This window comes from Narcine bancroftii, chromosome 4 (assembly GCF_036971445.1).
Source record: "Narcine bancroftii isolate sNarBan1 chromosome 4, sNarBan1.hap1, whole genome shotgun sequence".
Taxonomy (NCBI): Eukaryota; Metazoa; Chordata; class Chondrichthyes; order Torpediniformes; family Narcinidae; genus Narcine; species Narcine bancroftii.
Genome location: NC_091472.1, coordinates 123,713,270 through 123,735,776, shown reverse-complemented (window position 1 = coordinate 123,735,776; position 22,507 = coordinate 123,713,270). Strand labels below are relative to the sequence as shown.

The 22,507-nt window shown below is 42.6% G+C and overlaps 3 protein-coding genes across 12 annotated transcripts in view; 2 read left to right on the top strand and 1 right to left on the bottom strand.

Annotated features, from left to right (window-relative positions):
* Positions 1 to 7,265, top strand: part of LOC138761092 (beta-crystallin B1-like) — a 105,752-nt gene extending 98,487 nt beyond the window's left edge. For all 5 annotated transcript variants that reach the window (XM_069932683.1, XM_069932686.1, XM_069932684.1 and 2 more), the window contains 4 exons: positions 3,311 to 3,429; positions 4,424 to 4,556; positions 5,820 to 5,962; positions 6,946 to 7,265. In XM_069932683.1, coding sequence (XP_069788784.1) covers positions 3,311 to 3,429; positions 4,424 to 4,556; positions 5,820 to 5,962; positions 6,946 to 7,117 — 567 coding nt within the window. In that variant the 3' untranslated portion in view covers positions 7,118 to 7,265. The remainder of the gene's footprint in view (positions 1 to 3,310; positions 3,430 to 4,423; positions 4,557 to 5,819; positions 5,963 to 6,945) is intronic.
* Positions 1 to 16,965, bottom strand: part of cryba4 (crystallin, beta A4) — a 38,152-nt gene extending 21,187 nt beyond the window's left edge. For 2 of the 3 annotated variants that reach the window (XM_069932688.1, XM_069932690.1), the window contains exons 1-2: positions 11,427 to 11,616; positions 11,080 to 11,181 (exon numbers count right to left, since the gene is read on the bottom strand). The gene's annotated coding sequence lies outside the window, so the exon portion shown is untranslated. Of the gene's footprint in view, positions 1 to 11,079; positions 11,182 to 11,426; positions 11,617 to 16,933 lie in introns of those variants that run through there. The other variant, XM_069932689.1, reaches the window with a different exon arrangement.
* The window catches only part of LOC138761090 (unconventional myosin-XVIIIb-like), a 260,108-nt gene continuing 253,413 nt past the window's right edge, over positions 15,813 to 22,507 (top strand). For all 4 annotated transcript variants that reach the window (XM_069932681.1, XM_069932680.1, XM_069932679.1 and 1 more), the window contains exon 1: positions 15,813 to 15,957. The gene's annotated coding sequence lies outside the window, so the exon portion shown is untranslated. The remainder of the gene's footprint in view (positions 15,958 to 22,507) is intronic.

Sequence of the window (22,507 nt, the reverse complement as noted above, 5' to 3'; positions counted from 1 at the left end):
CACAATTGTAGTTCATGAGAAAAAAAATGTTTCAATTGTGCAGACGAGTCTTTTGGTGGTTCTGGAGTAGTTTATGGTTAGGGTAGTTCAGGAAGGTTCAAGATTTGAACTTAGAGGTGCTGGACTTCAAGCTTCTGTACCTTCTGCCAGGGTGATGGGGGCCTTTTATAATGTTGGCTGCTTGCTTGAGGCATTGTCTCACATAGATGTGTTCAATAAACAGTTATGGAATAATACAGCATTGGAATAGGCTCATCGACCCAACAAGTCCACTCCCATCACTGAAAACCCATTTACAGGAATCCCATGTTATTCTCCCCATTCCATTCAATTCCTCTGGATCCCATCACTGCCCTACACATTTGGGATAATTTACAGTGGCTAATTCTCCTTCTGATCCACACCTTCGAGATGTGCAAAGAATCTAGAATCAAGAGGAAATGCTCACAGCCACAGGGTGAACATGCAAATTCCACACAGACAGCACCCAATTTCAGGAATGAACCCAGGACACTGGAGTTGCAAGGCAGCAGCTCTATCAACTATGCGATTATGCATCAGATGCTGGCAAAATGCTAGTCTCCAAGGAGTAACAAATTAGAAAATGATGAAAGAAAAACTGGTATTGACAAAATAAATAGATGATTAAGGGGGAACCAATGGATGAACTCTATTGGGATTTTGAAAAAAAAAGGTTTTGATAAAGTATTAAAAATATATTTGTTTGCAGAGAGGATTTTAAATCTTTGGGTACTCTGCCTCAGAGAGTCTCCTGATACTCAGTCATGAAGACTGGTGGATTTGTTTTCGATAATGAAGTACTTAAGAAACATGAAAAACAGGCAGGAAAATAAAGGCATTCTATTGATCAGCTTAACTCAATTAACATTGTGAATATCTTTAGCCTGAAAAGTTAAGTCATAGATCAACACTTTTCCAAACTGTAAGATGGATTTTGCGAATAAAGAGACAGAAATTCAGGAGGTCTTGCAGCATCCATAGGAGGTAAAAATAGATTACTGATGTATTGGGTCTGGGCCCTTCTTCAAGAGATAAGTAAAAAGCAGACAGCAAAAGGAAGGTGAGAAAGGAAGAATAGGAGCTGGAGAAGTACAGACCAACGGACAACAGATATGTTACGAGGACAGGAGAGAGGAATGGTGACAATTGATAGGGGGGTTGGTTTTGGAGACAGAAGGGAAAGGGAAATGGGAGAGAGAGAGAGCATGATGAATGGAGACTGGGAAAGATGGAGGGAGTGTGCAGGGAGGGTTAATGGAAACCAGAGGTCAATTAATGGCATCCAGTTGGAGGTTGCCCAGACAGAATATGTGGTGTTCATCATCCTATTTGCAGGTGGTCTCAGTCTGGCAGTGCATGAGATTATGGTTAGGCATATCAGCAAGGGAATGGGGTGGCAAATTAAAATGGGTGGCCACTGGGACATCCACCTGAAATATTGGTTATATACCTTTACCTCCTATGAATGAAGAAAGACCTGCTAAGTTACTCCAGCACTTACATGTTCTACTACAATCACAGCGTCTGCAGACTTTGGCGTTTCAGTTGCATTTTGCTTTCCACTTAAATCCCTTGCTAATGACTCAGCACCAATTGATGTTTACAGAAGGGAGGTCCAGATTTCCACCAAATTTTCCATTCAGAAGAGTTTCCTAATTATCTTTAGTGAAAGGCCAAGTTTGAATTTTTAGGCTATGTCGAGTGGTCCTAGATTTTTCGTTCAATAGAAATAATTTCCCTTTGTCATTCCCTTAATATCTGAATGAGATAGGACTAACTAGCTCCCCGTGGATCGATCATTGTTAAGCTCCCCATCATTAATATCTTGAGGGTCATCATCCACCAGAAAGTCATCTGAACAGGCAGCATAACTACCATGAGTACAAGAGGCTGGGTATCCTGCAACAAGTGATTCACCTTCCCAAGGATTTTCCACCACCTACCAAACCATCTCATAATGTTTTAAATTCCAGTGAAAACTGTCCCAGCTTGTATATTTGCAATGGTCATTAGGATACAGAACTGCTGACCAGTGTTCAAGTGTACTGATCGAGAGACAGGAGCTTGAATCCCAATGCAAGAGCTGAGGAACGTAAATTCAAGTGATTAAATCAATCTGGAATGAAATTTTTTAAAAAGTCTCAGTAATGGCAAACACAAAACTCCTGGATGGTTGTAAAAATCCAACTGAATTGTGGAGGCTCTTTGGGGAATGGAATCTACTACTCTTACCCAGCCTGACATCTCCCCCCTCCCACCCCCCAGACCAACCATCTACTGTCTCCTCAGTTCAAGGGTAATTCTCGGTTGGACAACTGTTGTCAGGATTGCTCATGATGTCCACACCCAATAAATGAACAAAGAATTCCAATTCCTTTGAATACTCTTTAGCATTAAAAAGTAATTAATTTTATTTTCATGCAAGATTTTAAACACATTGTCAGCTATGGAAAAGTGCAGGGATGCATCTATGTAGCATAGAACCCTCCTGAATTTCTGGGTACTGTGGAAACTGGCAATATAACTTCGTTTCAGGTTTAGAACATTAACTGAGTTACTGGGTGGGAACTTGCAGCCAAAATAATATTTAATAGAATTATATTAATATATATAATATTAAACAACAAATTGAGAATTATATTCCATTGAATTTTATGAGCCTTCTTGAATGGGCCTAGATTCTTTGAGGTTCTGCAGATTGTCCTCAGCCATTTTGATGGAAATGTCAGAGAAATGGCTACTCTTAGCTACTTGCATTGCATTTCATGGTGAATGTTGTTGATTTTATTCAGTCCTTGATAGTGATTCAAGGAGGGTAGAACTGCAAAGCAATGGACTATTTAATTGGAGGCACCAGGATTCTGCATCAAAGCCCCAGGCTTCCATATAGTCCAGTATAAGCAAAGCCCAGAGTGGTCCACTACAAGTGCTCCCAGTCAGGTAATTCTGCTGTCTTCATCTGGGGAAAATTAATAGCTTAATGCAAACAATCTTGCTCACAGGATAATGGTTATGATAAGGTCTGAACAGAGGATCCATTACAGGTTGGGTTGGGACCTGCTCTACTTAATTGTTTAACATCTAACATAAAGTGAATCATATAACTTTTGTTTACCGATTACATGGAATTGAAAGAAGCAGGTAGCATTGTGCAATGACTTTCAGAGATATTTGACCAAGTTAGGAATATATGTGTTGAAATAACATTGATTGTAGCAGCAAAGTTAGCCTCTGAACCACATGCGAGTGTTTTGCTTTGTTCACTGATTGACTTCATCCTTTGTTACAGATCTTCATTTATGAACAGGAGAACTTCCAAGGTCGATTCATGGAGTTCTCCAGCGAGTGCGTGAACCTATGTGATCGAAACTTTGATAGAGTGGGCAGTGTCCGTGTGGATTGTGGACCGTAAGTTACACTTCAAAGAGTTGCTCATCCAGTGGGCAGAGGGACTGAGACACATATGACTCCCTTTTCAATGGTGTGAAGTTATGGCCTTGAGTGGTGGTTCACCCAGCCCCCACACACAAAAGCCTTTGTGTGCTTATTGGAACATTTCTGAGACAGAAAGGTGAAGAGCAGCAGAAGAACAAGAGTGAAATGCAGCATTGGAAAGAGATTATATATTCACTCAGATTGCAGACACATAATTATTCCCCTATTTAGTAATGCTGTATTATAAATGTTATAATTGACCACCGCCAGTGGGCTGATAACGTCTCAAACCGTGCATCTTGGCGCCTCACAGTTTGGCGGGCAGCAACCTCCTTTGAAGAAGACCGCAGAGCCCACCTGACGAACAAAAGGCAAAGGAGGAAAAACCCAACACCCAACCCCAACCAACCAATTTTCCCTTGCAACCGCTGCAATCGTGTCTGCCTGTCCCGCATCGGACTTGTCAGCCACAAACGAGCCTGCAGCTGACGTGGACTTTTTACCCCCTCCATAAATCTTCGTCCGCGAAGCCAAGCCAAAGAGAAGAGATTATAAATGTTAAACAAGCCTGGTGGAAACCTCTTTGTGTCTTGCTAAAACACTTGAGCCAACTCGTGATCTTGTTGCTACAAATTGTTGTGTCTTCTTGAGATTAGAACATTGCGACAGATTAGGAAGTGGGAGAAGTGGGGCATGTGGGATGCTAATGGGATTATTCTTCAAAAAGAGCTGGACACAGATGAAATTGGCTAAATAACCTTCTTCTGTTCTTGACCATTCTGTAATTATATATAAATTTACTGACAGAAAATAAGAAACACTTTGACTTTACAATTTTCTTCAATTTCTTTCATTCCAACTTGAAGTTGATAAAAACTTCAAAGTAGAACAGATCAGTATTTGACAAATTTGTAATTGTCACCCTTTCCCCTTAATTAAGCTTGGGTTAAACTATTTCATGTTCCAGTTGGGTTGCTTACGAGCAAGCGAATTTCCGCGGAGAGATGTTCGTTCTGGAGAAGGGCGAGTACCCACGCTGGGATTCCTGGTCCAACAGCTACAGGAGTGACCGTTTCATGTCCTTCCGCCCAATCCATATGGTAAGTTATTCACACCCAAGCACAAAGAGCAGCAATCTGTCTGAAGCCGAACACACAAACTCAGCAATGGTAAAGTGAAAGATAGTCTCCATAGTTTTCTCTATCACCTCCTTGGTTGTGCAGTAATATTCGTGAAGAAAGTTCAACCCACCTCACGTGCTCCTAGGGAGAACTCATCAAACAATAGGACTTCTTCTTGCTTGCAAGCCCAAGGCTAATCTTTCTTCTCTTTGTTATTGGTCAATGCCTTTGTCTCTTCTTTCCCTCGTGCTTTGAATATACCCCCCTATAATGCCTTTCATGCTCTTGTATCTCCACTGTGAAGACTCTTTTGGTGGTTTCACCCTTCTGAGTTTCTAAGGTCCAAGGAATACAAAGCCAAATAGTCTATCTCTTGAAAGGACACCTCTTTCGATTCAGGAATAAACCTGAAGAATCTCCTTTATGCTACTATATCCATTTTTAGGTAAGGGAATCAAAACTGCTTGGTATTCCAGACATGGCCTCACCTATACCTTATACAACAATAAAAAAACCTCCTTATTTTTAAACTCCAACCCGCTTACAGCCAAGCCCAAGACATTGATGGCCTTTTGAACTTCCTATTAGATCTACCTGCTTACCTTTTGTGATTCATGCACTGGAACAGCCAAATGTTTGCATCCTGTCTCCATAATAATCAACCTTTGGATTCCACTTCCTGAAGTGCGTAACTTCATACAAGTCCACATTAAATTCCGTTTGCGAGGCTATCCTGCTGCAGAATCGCAATGTCCTCATCATAACATGCCCTTCCACCAATTTTTGTATCATTAACAGACTTCGAAACCATACATTTCATTCCCTCCTCCGGGTCACTAATGAGGGGCTGCTCCATTGGTTACAACAGCACTGATTTTCATGTCATCTGTTAACTTACTTGAGAGGAATTATGGGTGTGCAATGAACGATGGAATACATAGATTATATCCTCTGGTCATGATCACATTGCTTGTGGCAGCCACAGCTCCCACATTTCAACAGGACTTCATCAGCTTTAAAATACTTTAAGTCATGCTGAGTTTGTGATGGCGCTATTGGAATGCAATCCTTTCATTGCACCACTGCTGACATCTCCCACTTGACCCTCTACTATCCAGGTTTCATTAGCTGAGGTTAGTTTGAAGCGTCTCATTGGAAATGTTACCCCTGTGTTAGTGGAGGCTGTGGAAAGGGAAATGTTAGATTCCCTAAGAGTTTTTTTTTAAACTTGCTAATTCATAGGATAACCAAGAGCATAAAATCAGCTTGTTTGAAATGACTGAATTCCAAGGAAACAAGATGGAAATCACAGAGGATGACATTCCCAGTCTGTGGGCCTATGGATTCAGTGACCGTGTGGGCAGTGTGAGGGTCCACAGTGGCACGTAAGTAACTGTAGTGCAATGCCTACTGTAAACCAATGTTATGGGGAGTTAAGATAGCTTGTACTTGTTATCTGAATGGTGATAGATAGGGAAAGGGACAGCTGAAATTAATTTTGGTGCATATCAGATGATGAAGGAAAGCATGTAGGTGGATAAGTACGCACGGTATAATGACTTTCATTGGGAAACAGTTCAAGTATAGGTGCAGAGATGCCTTACTGAATGGTACAAGGCCATGTAAAGCTAACATTTTGAGTGCAGATTTGTGAGGAAGGGTGTTCTTGCTACAGAGGGAATTCAGTAAAGGGTCACCTAGCAGATTCCTGACATAAAAAAAGAGATTGGTATACTTCAGCTTATATTTTACTTAAGAATGAGAGGAGAGCTCATAGAAATATACAAAATTCTAACAGGGCTGGATAGAGTAGATACAGTGGAAAGTTTGACATGTAAAGGCAAGGGGAATAAGGCTGATGAATTAAGTGTCTCATGAAGAAAGGCTGAGCGAACTAGGGCTTTTCTGTTTGGAGCAACAGAGGATGAGAGGAAACTTAAAGGAGATGCAGAAGATATATATATATATATATATATAACATGGTGGACAGCCAGCATCTTCTTACCAAGGCAACAATGACCAGTTCTAGAGGACATCCTTTTAAGGTGAGTGGAGGAAAGTTTAGGGGGGACGTCAGAGGTAGGTTTTATACTGAGAGAGTGGTAGATGTCTGGAATGCAATGCCAGGGGTAGTGGTGGTGGAGGATGGTACAAAAGGGACAATTAAAAGACAATTAAAAGATAGGCACATAGATGTAAAAAATGTTGTTATGGGCTGAGGGAGGGAAAGGTTAAATAGTGGTGGATTAGGTTTTCATGAGTCAGCACAATATCATGGGCTGTGGGCCTATGTTGTGCTGTAATATTCCATGTAAAAAACAATGAAGGGAAGAGCATCTGACCATCTCTCTACCTCCCACTGCTGCAGATGGGTTGGTTACCAGTATCCTGGATACAGAGGATACCAGTACCTGTTCGAGATGGGAGATTATAAGCATTGGAATGAGTGGTATGCCCAGCAACCCATGATGCAGTCCATCCGCCGTCTCCGGGACATGCAGTGGCACCAGAAGGGCTACTTCCAAGCAGCCACCAAGTGAAGGAGCTCCTCCTGCCCCCCCCCCCCCACCCACTGGAGGCTCTCAGTCCGTTCAGGGAATCGGCTATGTTGACGTTTCCACTCCTGATTTTTAATCCACCCGGAGCAGATCATTCTTCTACTCCTTACAATGTTAAGCAGGGTTTTCAGAATGCAAAATGTACTTTATGATGGAAATAAAGAAAGTTAATGAAAAGTTGGCAGCTTGGTCTGGTTCATAGGATGGGCAAGCATCCTGCATATTCCTGAAGGGATGGAATTTGTCAGTGAATTGGAGGGATGGAGACGTAGATCTGAAATTCAGCCCCACTGATTTAGCAGGACTGATTTCAGTAGCAGTACTTTGTGAAGTATTCCTGTGTTCGCCTCTTGGGGCAGGGTTCCATGAGAACAGTTATTCTCAGTGTCATTTATCATGATTCACATGATGGCCAGTGGTTACTCTTTATGTAACAATGGAGATTGGGCACTGTGGACAACATGGGTCCCAGAGGCTTTGGTCCCTATGGACTCCTGACACTATGAGCAACACGAGTGCTGAACACAAGACATGGGGCACTATGGACAATGTGTTCATTGGACAGTGAGCTCTGGGCATTTTGTACACTTTGGGCATTGGATATCATGGGTACTGGGCACAATGGGCATTGGACATTTGAATGCAATGGGCACTGGACATATTGGATACTGGCACTGGACATTTTTTGTACTGGACACTAGGGACTACACACTATAGGATGTGGACATTGTGGGCACTCTGGGCACTGGACTCTGGACATAATCATGTGTGGACCATGCGCCAGCCAGTGTGCAAATAAACACCATCCCTCATCACACCAGACACTGGGTTCCAACATCGGAAGATCTGCTGCTGATCCAGTGCTGGTGACCAGCCAGCTCAAGTGTTACAGAGACAAATTGCCAGAGAATTGGAATAAAAGTATTTTGAGAAAATAATGCCAATTGCTTAGCAGAATATGAAATTTGCTCTCCCATGCAGTTGTACTCCTGGATTGAGAAATGCTGGTTTAATCTATGTTACTGAGCTTGACTCCAGGCGTGTGTCGTGTTGGGTGAGTCTTCCATTGCCTAGCACTAACTTCTGAGATATATGGCTGTCTATACCTTCCAACCTGGGTGTTGGGGGAGGAGCATGGTAGCAAAGGCAGGATGTAATAGGTGGAGAAGGGAGGGAGGGCACAGTAATAAGCAGGGGGAGGAGGAGGGATGGCTGGGTGAATAGAAAGGGGTGGAGATCTGAGGGAAAGAAGACAAGGGGAAGTGGCAGGCGGTGGAGGGGGGTGGGGAAAGAGAACAGTCCAGCAGAAACCAGAAAAGTCAATGATAATGCCATCTAGCTGGAGAGTGATCAGATGGAAAATCTGGTGCTGTTCCTCCAATTTATGAGTGGTCTTGGTGGGATATTACATGAAGCCATTGACAGACATATGATTTTCCTCCAATGTATGCCAGCCTGAAGTGCAGTTCCTCCCCCAGGCTACTCTGACAGCTCTTCCTTAACCTGAGACTTCCACACAAAATACAGCAGATGTATGGGAACACCACCACCTGCAGATTCCCACCAAGTGCCATGTCTTTCATTGCCACTTGGTCTAAATTCCAGTCCTTCCTCACCCAAGTTGTGGCAACACCCTCACCAGAAGGACTTCTGCACTTCATGAAGGAGGCTCACCTTCTCACCTTCTCCGAGAAGTGACGGAGGGGGGAGGTGCATTAAATGCTGGGCAAAATCTGCTGAGAATCGAAATCAGAACATGAGAAAAGCGGACACTTTTCTTGCATAAGCCTCTTCCAGGAGAGAGTGGATGCAGCAGGTGTGTGCCCTGCTTGGTCTCCTCGTGATAGACACAGTAACTAGTTCACATGACAAAGTTGCGAACAGCAGCAGGTGGGGAAGCGGGAATGAGGCATCCACACCTTCCATTACAACAGCTCAACAGCTCCTGCTTTGTCATCCAACATCTCCTGCCGAACAGAATTCAACCTGGACTTCCATCCATTGGTGCTAAACAAGTATCTTACCCTAAAAGCTCAGAAGAATAGCTTTACTGTGTAGTATGCTTTTACAACCAAGCTGAAACCTCACCTCTTGCCTTCACAGGGAATCGGATTGGCTCTCTGTGTGATGGTAGATCACTGATAGCAGCTGTGTTTCACAATTCCCTCCTGACTTCTGTTTCTGAAGTCAGAATGAATTCCTGATGGGGAGAGATTTAAAACCTGATGGCAGACTTTGCTGCTGCCTGCTTTCTCTAATGCAGAAAGGCTTGTTTTTTTTTGGTCCTCTCAACCCTTCACATCTTATTATCTTACAAATGAGGCAAAGTTATCCTTCTCTTCATTAGACCTGTTTGAAAGGGAAATGTTGTCCTGAATGCCAGGACAGTTCCAATGTAGAGCTTTGCAAGTCTGATTCCATTGTGGAATCTTGCCATCTTTCGAGTAGCCCTTCAGTTGTTACAGGCCTAGAGGACCCATAAACCCAGCAGCAATAGATATTCACCGACAAATGGTTACTTAAACAAAACTTGCTTTTAATGATCCTTAAACATGAAAACAGAATCACACTTTAACTTAACTAACCTAACTTAACCCCCTTCTAATTCTAAGTGCGTGTGTGTGTGTATGTTCAGAAAAGTTCTTTGGTTCACAGTCCAATCTTATTTCTCATTCCTCCAAGTTCACTGGTTGTAGGCAATTCTTACACTGTGCACAGAATTTAACATTTATAAAGTTCACCAGGCTTTGGTGCTTGAAAGTTAAATGGTTACCGCTCAGGAAAGTTCTTGTCAGCTTTCAGAGAAAGATTTGTTGTTCCAGGATATCCACAACTGATTCCTTTTTAATAAGCCACTCCAGTGTCTTGCTGATGAAACTTACCCACTTCAGGGTTCTCCAGATGATAACCTCTTTCTTTCAGATCACCACAGAGTTCCTATTTGTTTCTCTTATTCCAAGTAAAACATTAGACAGCCAGTCCTCTCCTCTTGCATGAACCACAAGGGTGTTGACCAGGCCATCTTCCAAATGGGGCTTTCCACAAGCTTGCCAGCTTGTCCTGTTCCAGTCCCAACTGCTGTTTCTGTCTGTAACACTGTAGAATTGATCTCTCTCTCTCTCCCTCCCTCTGAGAGAAAGCCTGTTTGACTCTCCCTGCTTGCAAAACCACATGACCCTCTTAGAACATCTCCAGACAATCTGCGGCTCCAACAAGATCTTTCATCTGTTGCCTTTTGTAAATAACAATCCAATAGTGAAGTCTCTTGAGAACTCTTCAAAACTCTTGCAAAAGCTGTGGAGCCGATATATCTGGCATGGGGCAGAGCTCCAGTGTTTTAAATAAGATCTGTTTTAAAGTGTTTGTATGTAACCTACTCTAACAAACCTTTCCCAATTTATCTCTCAAAAACTTATCTATTCTATCACACAGTATACATACTTCTAACATGGACAAAAAAAAAGCACATGAGCTACAGATGCTGGAACCTTGAGTGAATGCAGTGAAACTGGGGGTCTCAGTGGGTCAGGCAGCAGCCGTGGAGAGAAATGGTCAGTTAATGTTTTGGGACGTGACTAAAGTGAGGTCATCTACTGCAGAATCACAAAGTTTGATAGTATACCTCTCTTTTCCATTTTATTGCTGACTTCATTCACCACAACTGATACAAGTACACACTTACCTTTTGAGGATCCATTAATATCCTGACAGATATCTTAACTTTCATTGGCATGGCCCTTCTAAATGAGCTCTTCTCAAGAAGCAGTTGAGGTAAAGATAACTGACTTAGCTACTCTCTCCAAACTTTGAATCTTTTTAACATTCAGGGCCATTCAAAAACAATTAAAAATCAATTAATTGTATAATTTTAAACATGAAAAAATTAGAACAATTGAAACATGGAATTAACCTCAATTAAGTCAGGTTAATGACCTCATATTTACCTTGATCCTTCACAGTTGTTCTCCATTCAACAAAATAGTAAGTATGAGCGTATAGCTTCACTTGAGGCTGGGTCTTCCAGTGAGTCTGTCTCTTTCAGATTTCTGTGTCATTATTTGAAGGAAAAACCAGAAAATATTGTTAAAAACAGGAAAGTAGGTTTGCAGAATAATTTATCAAAAGATGTGAAGAGCAAAAGATCTTATAAATGATCACTACTTAAGAAAGAGATAGAGGATGGAGATATTGTCCACAGCAGGGAATTGGTCACTACAAAAAGGACCTGCTTGCTGAAAATTACTCTTTTCACTCCCAAAAAATGCTTACATTCTAGGCATGTATCACTCACCACTTAAAAATAATTAAAATGCTTTATCACTGTCTGACTTTTCCTAATGGCAAGGTTTGTCACCTAGATAAATGCACATAATATGTCCATATAAAATTAATCTTGATATTTGTCACTTATGCTACTGTGTCACTGGGTCTAATTCTTTTCAATGCCATTCTCAGGGCTCAGAGTGAAGGAATAGCAAATAGTCTAATGTTATTAAGGGTTGAGGCTATTATAAGATATGATTATTTAGTCATGAATGTTATTTCTTCCAGCCCTGACTTCGCTAGTGTTTAGTTGGTTACAAATCAAGAAAGAATTCCTCCAGCTGACATCCTCAATCACTGTGCAGCAGTGATATTTTGGGCAGGCGTGTTCCAGTGCAGGCCCTGGGTAGCAACTGTTGCCAAGGGTAGGTGTTCAGATCAGGAACTGTAGAAGAGAGGATACTGGGAATGGATTAAATACATCAACTTAATGCAGATTACACAGTATTCAAAAGCTTTTATTATAAAGGTTGTGGTGGTCATCTGATCAACTTTTGTGTGAGCATTTTTCTTTGGGCTTTAGTGTCAAGGTGTTCCAATCATAGTTTTCTGCAGGCTCAGGAGATATACTCAGGAATTTTCTAGATTTGATCGGGAATCTGGCAATTGAAGGAATAATTATAGGGTCGTTAAACTGAGCTCCAGGCAGCCAAGCCATTTGGAACCATGTTTGGTGTGAAGTGCTGATGAAGATGTCAAGGTGGTTCATCTCCAGGCACCCTATGTGACATTCCCATGGATGCAGCAGAACTTATGGGACCAAACAATTTCCTAGCTGTCACACTGAATGCCTGCATTCCAGAATTAGCTCCACCTCTGCACAAGCAGCATGTACAGGTACAACACCAACACGTGGAAAGTTAAGAAACACGAAAGCTGGAATCTTCAGCAGACAGAGAATTGCTGAATGAACTCAGCAGGTCAGATAACATCAGTGGGTAGAAATGGTCAGTCAATGTTTCAAATTGAAGCACTTTATCAAGATTTAATAAAGGGTTCAGGCCAGAAATGTTGATAGACTATTTCTACCCCATGGATGCTGTGGGACCTGATGAGTTCCTCAAACATTTTTCTATGTGTATATGTGTAAGATTGACCAGGTACGTCATCGAGTTGTAGTTTCTCAGCCCTTCAGCAGAGCTTGTACATGTCAATCAAGCAAGTTCCATTTGCCTGCTTTTAGCCCACATCCCTCTAAATCTTTCATATCCATGTATCTGATTAAATACTGTATCTTTTAAACATAACAATTGTCTGTTTCTATGTAGTTCATCTCAATCCAGTTGTAGTCTTTGATAACTTTCCTCAGTGTCCACTATGATACCAATTTTGGTGTAATTCACAAACTTATTAACCATGCTAATTGCATGGTCATCCAAATTGTTACTATAGGTGTCAAACAATAATAATCATGAGTTTATTGTCATACACATTGTACAATGGTGTAATTCACAAACTTATTAACCATGCAAACTGCATTGTCATCCAAATTGTTACTATAGGTGTCAAACAATAATAATCATGAGTTTATTGTCATACACATTGTACCATGGTGTAATTCACAAACTTATTAACCATGCTAACTGCATGGTCATCCAAATTGTTACTATAGGTGTCAAACAATAATAATCATGAGTTTATTGTCATACACATTGTACAATGGTGTAATTCACAAACTTATTAACCATGCTAACTGCATTGTCATCCAAATTGTTACTATAGGTGTCAAACAATAATAATCATGAGTTTATTGTCATACACATTGTACAATTTTTGCATGCACACAATTCTTGTTGCAGTCGAACAGGGGCTTAAAAGAAAAATTGTAATAGTAAGCTAATTGAATTAAATTAAAAGAGACAATGAACATATAGGATAGATAATATTCACTGTAATCCAATGCAAAAAGGTGACTTGGAATAGTGCAGACAGTCCTTTTTGTGGACTCAGCACTGATCCTAGGGGCACAAAAAGCATAGCAGATCAAGTCAGTAACTTTCTCCCCATTTGACCTACTCTCAATCTTATTTATGCTCTCCAAAGGATTTGAGGGAGAGGTGAAATGGCCTTCATGGGGTTAGGTTACAAATCAACTGTGAGCTCACAAAACAAGTCAAAGAGGTTCAATGCCGGCCCCTGTGGCAACATGCTTGGGATCCTTGCTCCTTAGTGATGTTGGTGTGAGACTGTCTGGATCTGAACAGTTGACAGTTTAGATATAGTGAAAGATAAAACAGCTGCAGTAGTTATTTCACAGTGAACAGTAGTTAGCTTATCTCCTTGTCTGAACAAATGAGTTGGACCAAAGGATCTCTCCATGACTCGAATTCTGAGTATCAGTTGTGTTTTGGTGGTGGTCCACTATCAGGATGTGGTTGGTATTGGTTGTAAAAGGATAAAAGTAGAAAATGCTGGGGATGCTCAATAGGTCAGGAGAAATGTTTCAGGTCCATGACCCTTCATCGGAACTGGAAACAGGTAGACAGACATCAGTGAGATTTTACACCAGATCAAGGAACCAGGAGCAGAAAGAGTAAAGGGAAGGTCCATGTGATGGAGAAGACCAGGTGTGATGAAGTGATGCAAGTTGTGGTGGTGGAGGTTGAGGGAAGGTGGTGGAGGTGTGTCTGCAGTTGGTGCAAATAAAAGAATAAAGTCTGGAATACTGCAAGAATTGCAGGAACATTAATCTGAATGCTGCAATGTGAGGTGCAAGACCAGTTTGGCCGATTATCTGAAATAGTTGGGGGTTGTAAGATGTCATCAGAAAATGGGGTGCTATTCTTTCATTTTATTGGAGATTTGTTGGAGATCAGAGGCAGGGGTTGGAGATGGAGCAGGGTGGAGTGACAAGTAACTGGAAGCTTAAGATCAACTCATGGAGGTTTTCTACTAAATATCCCTGCAGCCTGTGTTTGGTTTCTTTACTGAAGAGTTGAGTGCATGGAACGTTTGGTAAACTGGAAGAAGTGCAATTAAATTGCTGCTTCACCTGGAAGGAGAATCTGATCCCTGAACCCTTCCTGGGGGAAAGGGAATTTCAGGTTCCATATGCCTGAAAGAACAGAGTGCTTTGAAGAGAGGACCAGAGCATTGCAGAGGGAGTGGTTCTTTTGCGAAGCTGTGAGGTGATGGGTGATGTCAAGTTCAATGTCAGCCTCTCTGTGGCTTGCAACATTTCCTTGCAGGAGCTTCCAAGTGTACTGTGGGAAACACAGTGAGTCATTGCATCGCAGCCTGGTTTAGAGATTCGACAGAAGGCTGCAGAAAGTAGCAAACGTAGCCAAGTCCATCACAGGCTCTGACGACATCTACGTGAGGCACTGCCTCAAAACATGAATGTATTTGGGAAGTGCAGGCTGGTGGGCCTGAAGGCCTTGTTACCGTGCTGCATCAATAAATAAAAAAATGGCAGGCAACGTCACAAAGGACCCGCTTTACCCTGGTCACAACTTCGGGTAGAAGGTGCAGATGTCTAGAACTTCTGGGTTCAAAACTCTTGAACCTCCTTATTACCTTAAACATAAACAACAAGACCACCAAAAGTATTATCTGCTCATTTGAAATAATACTTTTTTTACACTACTGTAACTGTGATTATTTATCTCCCTGCCCTTTTATTCATTATCTCTTTCACCACTGGGTAATTTAATGAATGCTATTGTAATTGGTGTATCTTACAAACCTGTGTAGTTGCAGCACATAATAATTTTGGTGCATCTGTATGTATAATAAACCCATTATCATTATAACCTCTCCACTGTTAACAGTCATGTCATCTGCTCCCAATAGCCTAAATTCTGGAATTCCCTCAGCGTCTCCATCTCCATCTGTCTTTTAAGCTGTCACTTGAAGCCTATCTCTTTAACCAAGGTTTTGATCACAAGCTGGACCTCAATGTTCTGCCCCTTGTCATATTAACAACTACCATCTGTGTAATGAAAAAAGAGGAAAGGGGTTATTGATCAACATCTACTGAAAATCATCACTTTAAAGAAAGAGTGCTGTTTAAATGCTGAATGTTTGATAATGTACAAAAAATGAAATGTGTTGAAACTTTGGTAAAGTTGAAAATAAACTCTTGCTTAGTTATCAATCACAATTTCCATGAGTAAAAATAGGTCAATTATCTCCCAGTTGGTGGTGATTAGCATACAGTGATGTGAGGTTAACCCAATCTTCTTCCCCTTTTACCCTTGTTCATTGCCCTCCTTCTCCTTTCTCAACAACTCCTGTCCCTAGTCCAGCCTGTGACAGTCATCGGATGCCGAAATGTGCAACCAAATAGGGTATTTATAGCATAGAGTTCTGTCTAGTCAGCTGCTGACTGCTTTATCACACTTGTGTATGTGTTTGTCTGCTGGTCAATCCTTATCGCATTCCTCCTGCTCTATGTGTGCTCTCTGCCTGCTCGGATCCGTTAGTGGCTGTTTTCAAAGGAAGCTTCCAAGTTCCCCGTGATCTAAGTGAAGAGAGTTGTGAAAGTCTTTCCCTGGAAGGTTCGTTTACAGTAGTTTGGAAGGGAATGAGCACTTTCTTTTCTAATTGTTTCTCTCTCTCTCTCTCTCTCTCCTCAGTATGTTCCGTTGGTCGTACATGGGGAGCTTGTGAGAAGGGTTATTTTTAGTGCCCACGGCAACAGCTGTTGCTGTCTGGGCTTCTCTCCTTGAGACCTCGCCGGGTCCATGAAACTGCTTGCTGCAGAAATGGTCCATGTGCAAACGATTTAGGGGCCAGTGAGTGGCGAGGTTCGTGGTGGATTAACCATTAAGCTGAGTAGGCTGAAGCCTAAGGACCCGGAAGGTAAGGGGGACCGAGTCTTTCGGCTTCAGTCTACTCAGTAAAGGAGAGCCTGGTCTCAGTTTATCATTTCACACATTGCAGGTCTGCATGGGTGAAGCTGGCGACTGTGGGCCAGTCGTCATTGGCCACTGCCAGGGTGGTGCGCGCGGTGGTTTCTGAGAGCTGGCAGCGCTGGCATGAAGATTTGCTGTTGCGGCATGTGCGATCCTCCACCTTCCCACCAAACTATGGGATTTTTAATGTCCAATTTGGTCAGAGAGATGTTAAAAATCCCATAGTTTGGTGGGAAGGTGGAGGATGATTCGGGGGTGGGGGCTGAATTAAAGCAGCTCGCCGAGAGTACCCGGAGTCAGTTAAGTTAGTGGCACTCTGGTGTGGCTGGTGAGTGTCACTGAATGAATGACTGAGAGGCCACCCCAGTCTTTCTTCCTCCTCCCATCTTCCTCCCCTCTTCTCTGCCTCCTCCTTTCCTTCTCCTCTCCCTCCTCCCGTCTCCTCCCATTCTTCCTCCCTCCCTCTCATTCCTCTCCCTCCCTCCCTCCCCTCTCCTTTCTCTCCCTCCCCTCTTCTCTCCCTCCCCTTCTCTCCCTCTTTCACTGACACTCCCCTCTCCTTTCCCTGAACCCACTGCAGACTCTATCCATCTCTCCCTTACCCCAACCACAGCCATACCTACAGTGATGTCTGTCCTCAGCCCATCCATTGTCAGAGTGAGGCCAAACATAAACTTGAGCAAAGACACATCATATTCCTCCTGGACAACATTAACATCGATGTAGACAGCCGCTGCCATCGGCTGCTCCGCACCTGCTGCAATCACATTGCAGCCACCATATTTGCATCGGTGCACCATGGAGTTCGCGCACATTAGTTGAATCAAGAACTTGCAGGAGCAGACTCCACTCCTGTGGTCACTCTCTCTCCCCCTACCCTGTTTATTTTGTTTGATTGTGTTCAGTGAAGTATTTTGTTTGGTTTACCTCACCCATCAACTCAGATTGTTATTAAGCACACAATGATGAAAAATTTTGATTTCTGCTAACCTGCTCTCCTCTTCCCTCTGCCTCCTCACCTCCCCTTTCCAGTTCTCCTCCCTCACCTTCCCCTCCCTTCACCTAGCCATCCCTTCTCCCCTGAATGCTGCTATTCCCTCCCTCTCTTCTCCACCCATCACTTCCTATCTTTGCGACCACCCCTCCCCCCTACTCTTTTGCTCGGATGCTTGCCAACATTTTTCCATACCTTGATGGAGGGCTCAAGCCCGAAACGTTGGTTATTTATTTTTACCTTTGCTATATAAAGGACACTGCTGAGTTTCTCCAGCATTTTGTGTTTTTACTTCATCCACAGAGTTTGCGGATTTTCATGTTTTACTTACCTATGAATATTACGTGATTTTCTAATATTAGGTAACCCCCCCCACCACCCCACCCCCATCTGGTTCCACTTGTTTAAAACAGAGTTGGCGCCAGAACGAGTGTTAGAGAGGGGACATTAGCGTGACTGGGGTGGGCACAGTGCAGCACTCATAAACTCGCTCATCGGGGTGGGGAGGTGGGGGTGTGTGTGGGTGGATGCTAGTAATGACCTGCTGATGAACGTTACAGTCCTCCATTCCTCCAATGTAGCAGATGAAAGCACTGCTTTTATTGCTGGGAGAGTCACTAGCATGCATCAAGCTAGATGCTAGTGATGCGGGCAGAGGCGGGGGTGGATCTGATAGTGAGCAATGACCGCGAGCATATGGGGGGATCAGCAACTTGCTTGGGGGGGGAGCAATGCCCGCAGATGCCTCCCCCCCCAGCACCGACCCTGGATTAAAATGTCCCCTTTCTTTATTTTTTCTCCTCCCCCCTGGCAACAGTCTGTCCCTTAACCATCTCTCCTATTACCTCTGTGCCCCCCAGCTTCTTACTCTTTACATTTAGAATTTTACCCTCCTTAGTCTTGTTAAAGGGTCCAGACCCAGAGTGATGACTGATTATTTCTACCCATGAATGTTGTCTGGCCTGCTGAGTTCCTCCAGCAATTCTTTGTTTGTTCAACCTATTTCATATAATACAGCAGAGGGTGTAAGAATTAAATATAGTTTTACAATAAAACTAAAGTGCAGGGTGTGGTGTAACATTAAACAAAAGTGCAGGGAATAATGTTAAAGAGAAAAATAAAGTTAAAACTGTGTAATGCATCATCTTATACTGATGGGAGGTCGATTCAACATACTAATAACAGCAAAAAAGGAACTGTCCTTGAATCTGGCGGTGCATGTTTTCAAACACGTAACTTTTATCTGACAGTTTGGGGGAGAGGAGATAGTTATCGGGATGGGATGCATCGTTTAATATTTTGGCAGAAGGGGTTGAAGATAGAGTAAGGATTTTAGTGCATTTTTACATTGTACAATAGACACAAGAATAAATTCCTTATCGTTAGAGTCTGTGGAGGGGAGGTTGGTTTGTGTGATGATTTGAGCTGGGTACTGGCCAGCTGTAGGGTTTGGAACATTTAAAGTTGGATGATTCAGTGGGAGGAGCAATATGCCCATGCAGTAGGATTGAACAGTTCCAACAATGCTCCCATCTCTCTCCACAGATGCTGGATGATCTTCTGAGTATTTCTGGGATTTTCAGTTCTGATTATAATGGGGAACTTGTTTTGACAGTCGGATACGACATAGGATCATAGATGCTGGTTGTTTTTCTGGGGATCCTTGGGAAAAGGTTAGCAGCAAATGGGGAAGTTGGTTTTTCAAATATTTTACATGATTTTTTTGTGTATTCATGTGCTTTTTTGTCAAATGTATTTTTAAAATATGTTGCAGTAAAACTCCTGGTATCCAGCACTCATGGGGATTGATAAATGCCAGATAAATGAATTTTCCAGTTGCTTGAAGTTGCGTGTTGCATGATGGGCAAACTAATGGTGAGGTGCACCAATATTAAACTTGTGTACTTTTTACCCATTTATTTTCTGCAATTTTTTTGCTGGTTGCTGTACTTTGAAAATTATTTACAGAAATCTTTTGACATTTAAAAATAATGTAAAGTCTCAGAGATGGTTCTCTGATCCTCTTTGTGTCAAGTCAAAAGCTGTCAAAGTTTTTTTGGGGGCGGAGTGTCACACGAATGCCTGATGCCTATTTGCTGCAGATGCCTCATTACTCTTCCCAGAGTGGGGATGGGGGACATCTTGTTCAGCCCTCTCCTTTGGATGGGGTATGCAGCTAGCATTCATCCCAACAGTATAACAGAACCTGCAGTGGTGTGAAACACCTTGAGGTATTCTGTGAAGTGATAAGACACTATATAAATTCTGAAGCTGAGATCTGCTGTGTACTGGCAGTGACAAAATTTATCACTTAGGTTAAATATATTATGGGCACATTTGGAGAACTGATTGCTTGATAAACAGTGTGATTCTTGGTGAATGTGATCTGATCCATTTGTATCCCTGACTGTCATGGTAAGTTTAGAATGATAATGTTTACAATTTTAAATTTTTTTTTCGACCTACAGCCCGGTAACTGGCTATTATGGCCCATGAGTCTGTGCTGCTCAATTTACACCCAATTAACCTACAGCCCTGGTAAGTTTCGAACCGTGGGAAGAAACTGGAGTCCCTGGGGAAACCCACACAGACACTGGGAGAACGTACAAACTCCTTACAGATGGCATGGGATTTGAAACCTGTTCCCGATCAGTGGCGCTGTCAAGGTGTTGCGTTAATTGCTACGCCAACCGTGCAATTAATTACACAGCTTAGAATGCAGGGTCACAGAGAGAGATCAGTGTTAAGCGAGGAATGGTAACTTTATTTTAAGAGTCTGACAACGGCAGGAAAGTGGGCCAGGGCCAAGAACTGGGGTAAGAGGTCAACAAGAGAGACTGCAGACACTGGAAAACTGGAGCAAACACACAGTGCTGGAGGAACTCAGCAGGTCAGGCAGCATCTGCCTAAATCAATAGTCGGCTGACTTTTAGGACCAAAACCCCTTCATCAGGAACAGCAAGAAATGGGCAGATGGCCCAAGAAAATAGTGGTGGGGGAACAGGAGGGAGAGCGGTGGGGGGGGGGGGGGGCGGGGGTGGTGGTTGAGCACAAGTTTGAAGGTGATAGATGAATGCAGGTGGGAGGGGTGGTTGAAAGAAGAGGCAGAGGGCTGAGGAAGATGCAGTCTGGGTTGTGGGGGTGGGGGGAGGATTGGTTGCTTCTGAAGTTCGTTGGATCAACAAATCTGAAAGAAAGTGTAATATTCAGGCACTGTATAAATGTGACGAGTGTTGCTGTCCCCACTACACTTTCACAATGACCTTCAGCCACCACGGCCCTCTGGGTGAAACATTCTTTTCTCATTTCTCCTCCAATCATTCCATTCATGACTTTAAATCCATCTCCCTGCTATTTGATCATCTTCTGAGGAAAATAACCCCTTGCTATTTATGCTGAATTTTAAAATAATTTATTTTTAATTTAAATTTAATTTTAATTTAGAGATACAGCACAGTAACAGCCAGCACAACCCAAATACAACCGTGTGACCATATGTCTTTGGAGCACCTGGAGGAAACCCATGCAGACATGAGAGAACATACAAACTCCTTACAGACAGTGCTGGATTCGAACCAGGGTCACTGGAACTGTGCTAACCATTACACTAACCGTGCTTTTGCTTCAGGGCTGCAAATTAACTCTGGCCATTAACGTTGGGAAAACTGAGTAAAAGTGAGGTAAACAACACCAGAGGCCTCTTGTGAATGAGCCAATGCACCCAATTCGGTGACAACAGCAAACTTTGGCATATGCATGGGCATCAATCACTTCCTCCAAAGAGGCTGGCAGGAAAATCCTCTTTGGATGTGATGCCATCTTTCTCACTGAGGCTGGCAATAATGAAGCAGCAAATGAATAATTAGAAACTCTTTGGCAGAATTTGTGAGAGAATGGAGAGTCACGATGATGGTTATTAGGCAGTATAGTGCATCGTCTAAGGGCTTTCGAGTTACAGAATCAGAGAGTAAGGAGAAAGGCCTTTGGCACACTAGGTCAAGGTGACTATCTTATGAATGGGTACCTATCTATACTAATCCCATCTAGCAGTACACCTAGTGTGTAGCCTACTCTGGCTTGTCAATTCAAATACTTGTCCAGATGCTTCCTAAATATTGTAAGAGTGTCTTCCTTCAGCACCTTCTCCAGTGTTTGGTTTAAACACATCCTGATTAACAGTTTTAAAGGCTTTCTCCTTATTCTTGTTTGGAGAACCTGACATCATTCTGAATTCGTGTAGTGACGTGAGAAGGGTCTTCAGCCTCTTGGGCAAGTGGTGCCTTTCAATTGGATTATAGTTTCTCTGCACCGTCGTACTGTTTCATTGCCTTAGCAAGGTTGGAAAGGCATGATACTGAGGAGCCAGACTGTGTGGACAGGTTAAGAGGGACAGTGGGAGGCGAGAGAACAGATAGTCAGAGGTGAACTGACCAAAGAAACAAGGTAAACCTTTGTATAAAGCAGGAGTGTTGGCAGTCTATTGAATTTGAATTCAACTTACTGATTACTTTGGATAAAGTATTTTTTTTGCAGCATTGTGTTTATTTTTAGTGGTGAAAGCTTGCTTTTTGGTGTTAATTGAACAATTGACCAGACTTGGTTTAAAAAAAGACCCTTAAATTATCTCTATAAATAACATAACAAGTAGGTGGCTTGGATGTACAGTTAGTCAAGCTGTGGTGTCACAGCACCAGTGACCTGGTTTCAATCCAGACCTCCAGTGCTGTGTGTATGGAGTTTACATGTTCCCCCTGTGATCACATGGGTTTACTCCCACATCCCATGGATGATAGGTTGATTGGTCACGATAAATTGTTTCTGGTGCGTAGGGGAGTGATAGGAACTGATGAGGGGTGGGAGAGGTGGTTGAGCTGATGAGAATGAGGGGAAAATAGGAGTGTTGGAAATGGGTGGTAGGTGGTGCTGTGTGTCTCTGGAACACATTTAGACAGGCAGTTTGTGTATCCAACCTGGAGTATGTGGGAGGGATGGGATTAGATTGGTTATCTGTTTTTGTCAATCTTGTCCATAGGGATCGAATGACCTCCTAGTGCACTGTCAATGTCCACATTCCTCTGATTTGACTTGGTACCTGTGAGGATAGGAATGTTGACCACAGTATCTTGGAGCATGAGGTTGTGTGATGGTTTTTGCTGAATATGCTTCATTAAAGCTTTGCATATGAACAGGCTAGAAATA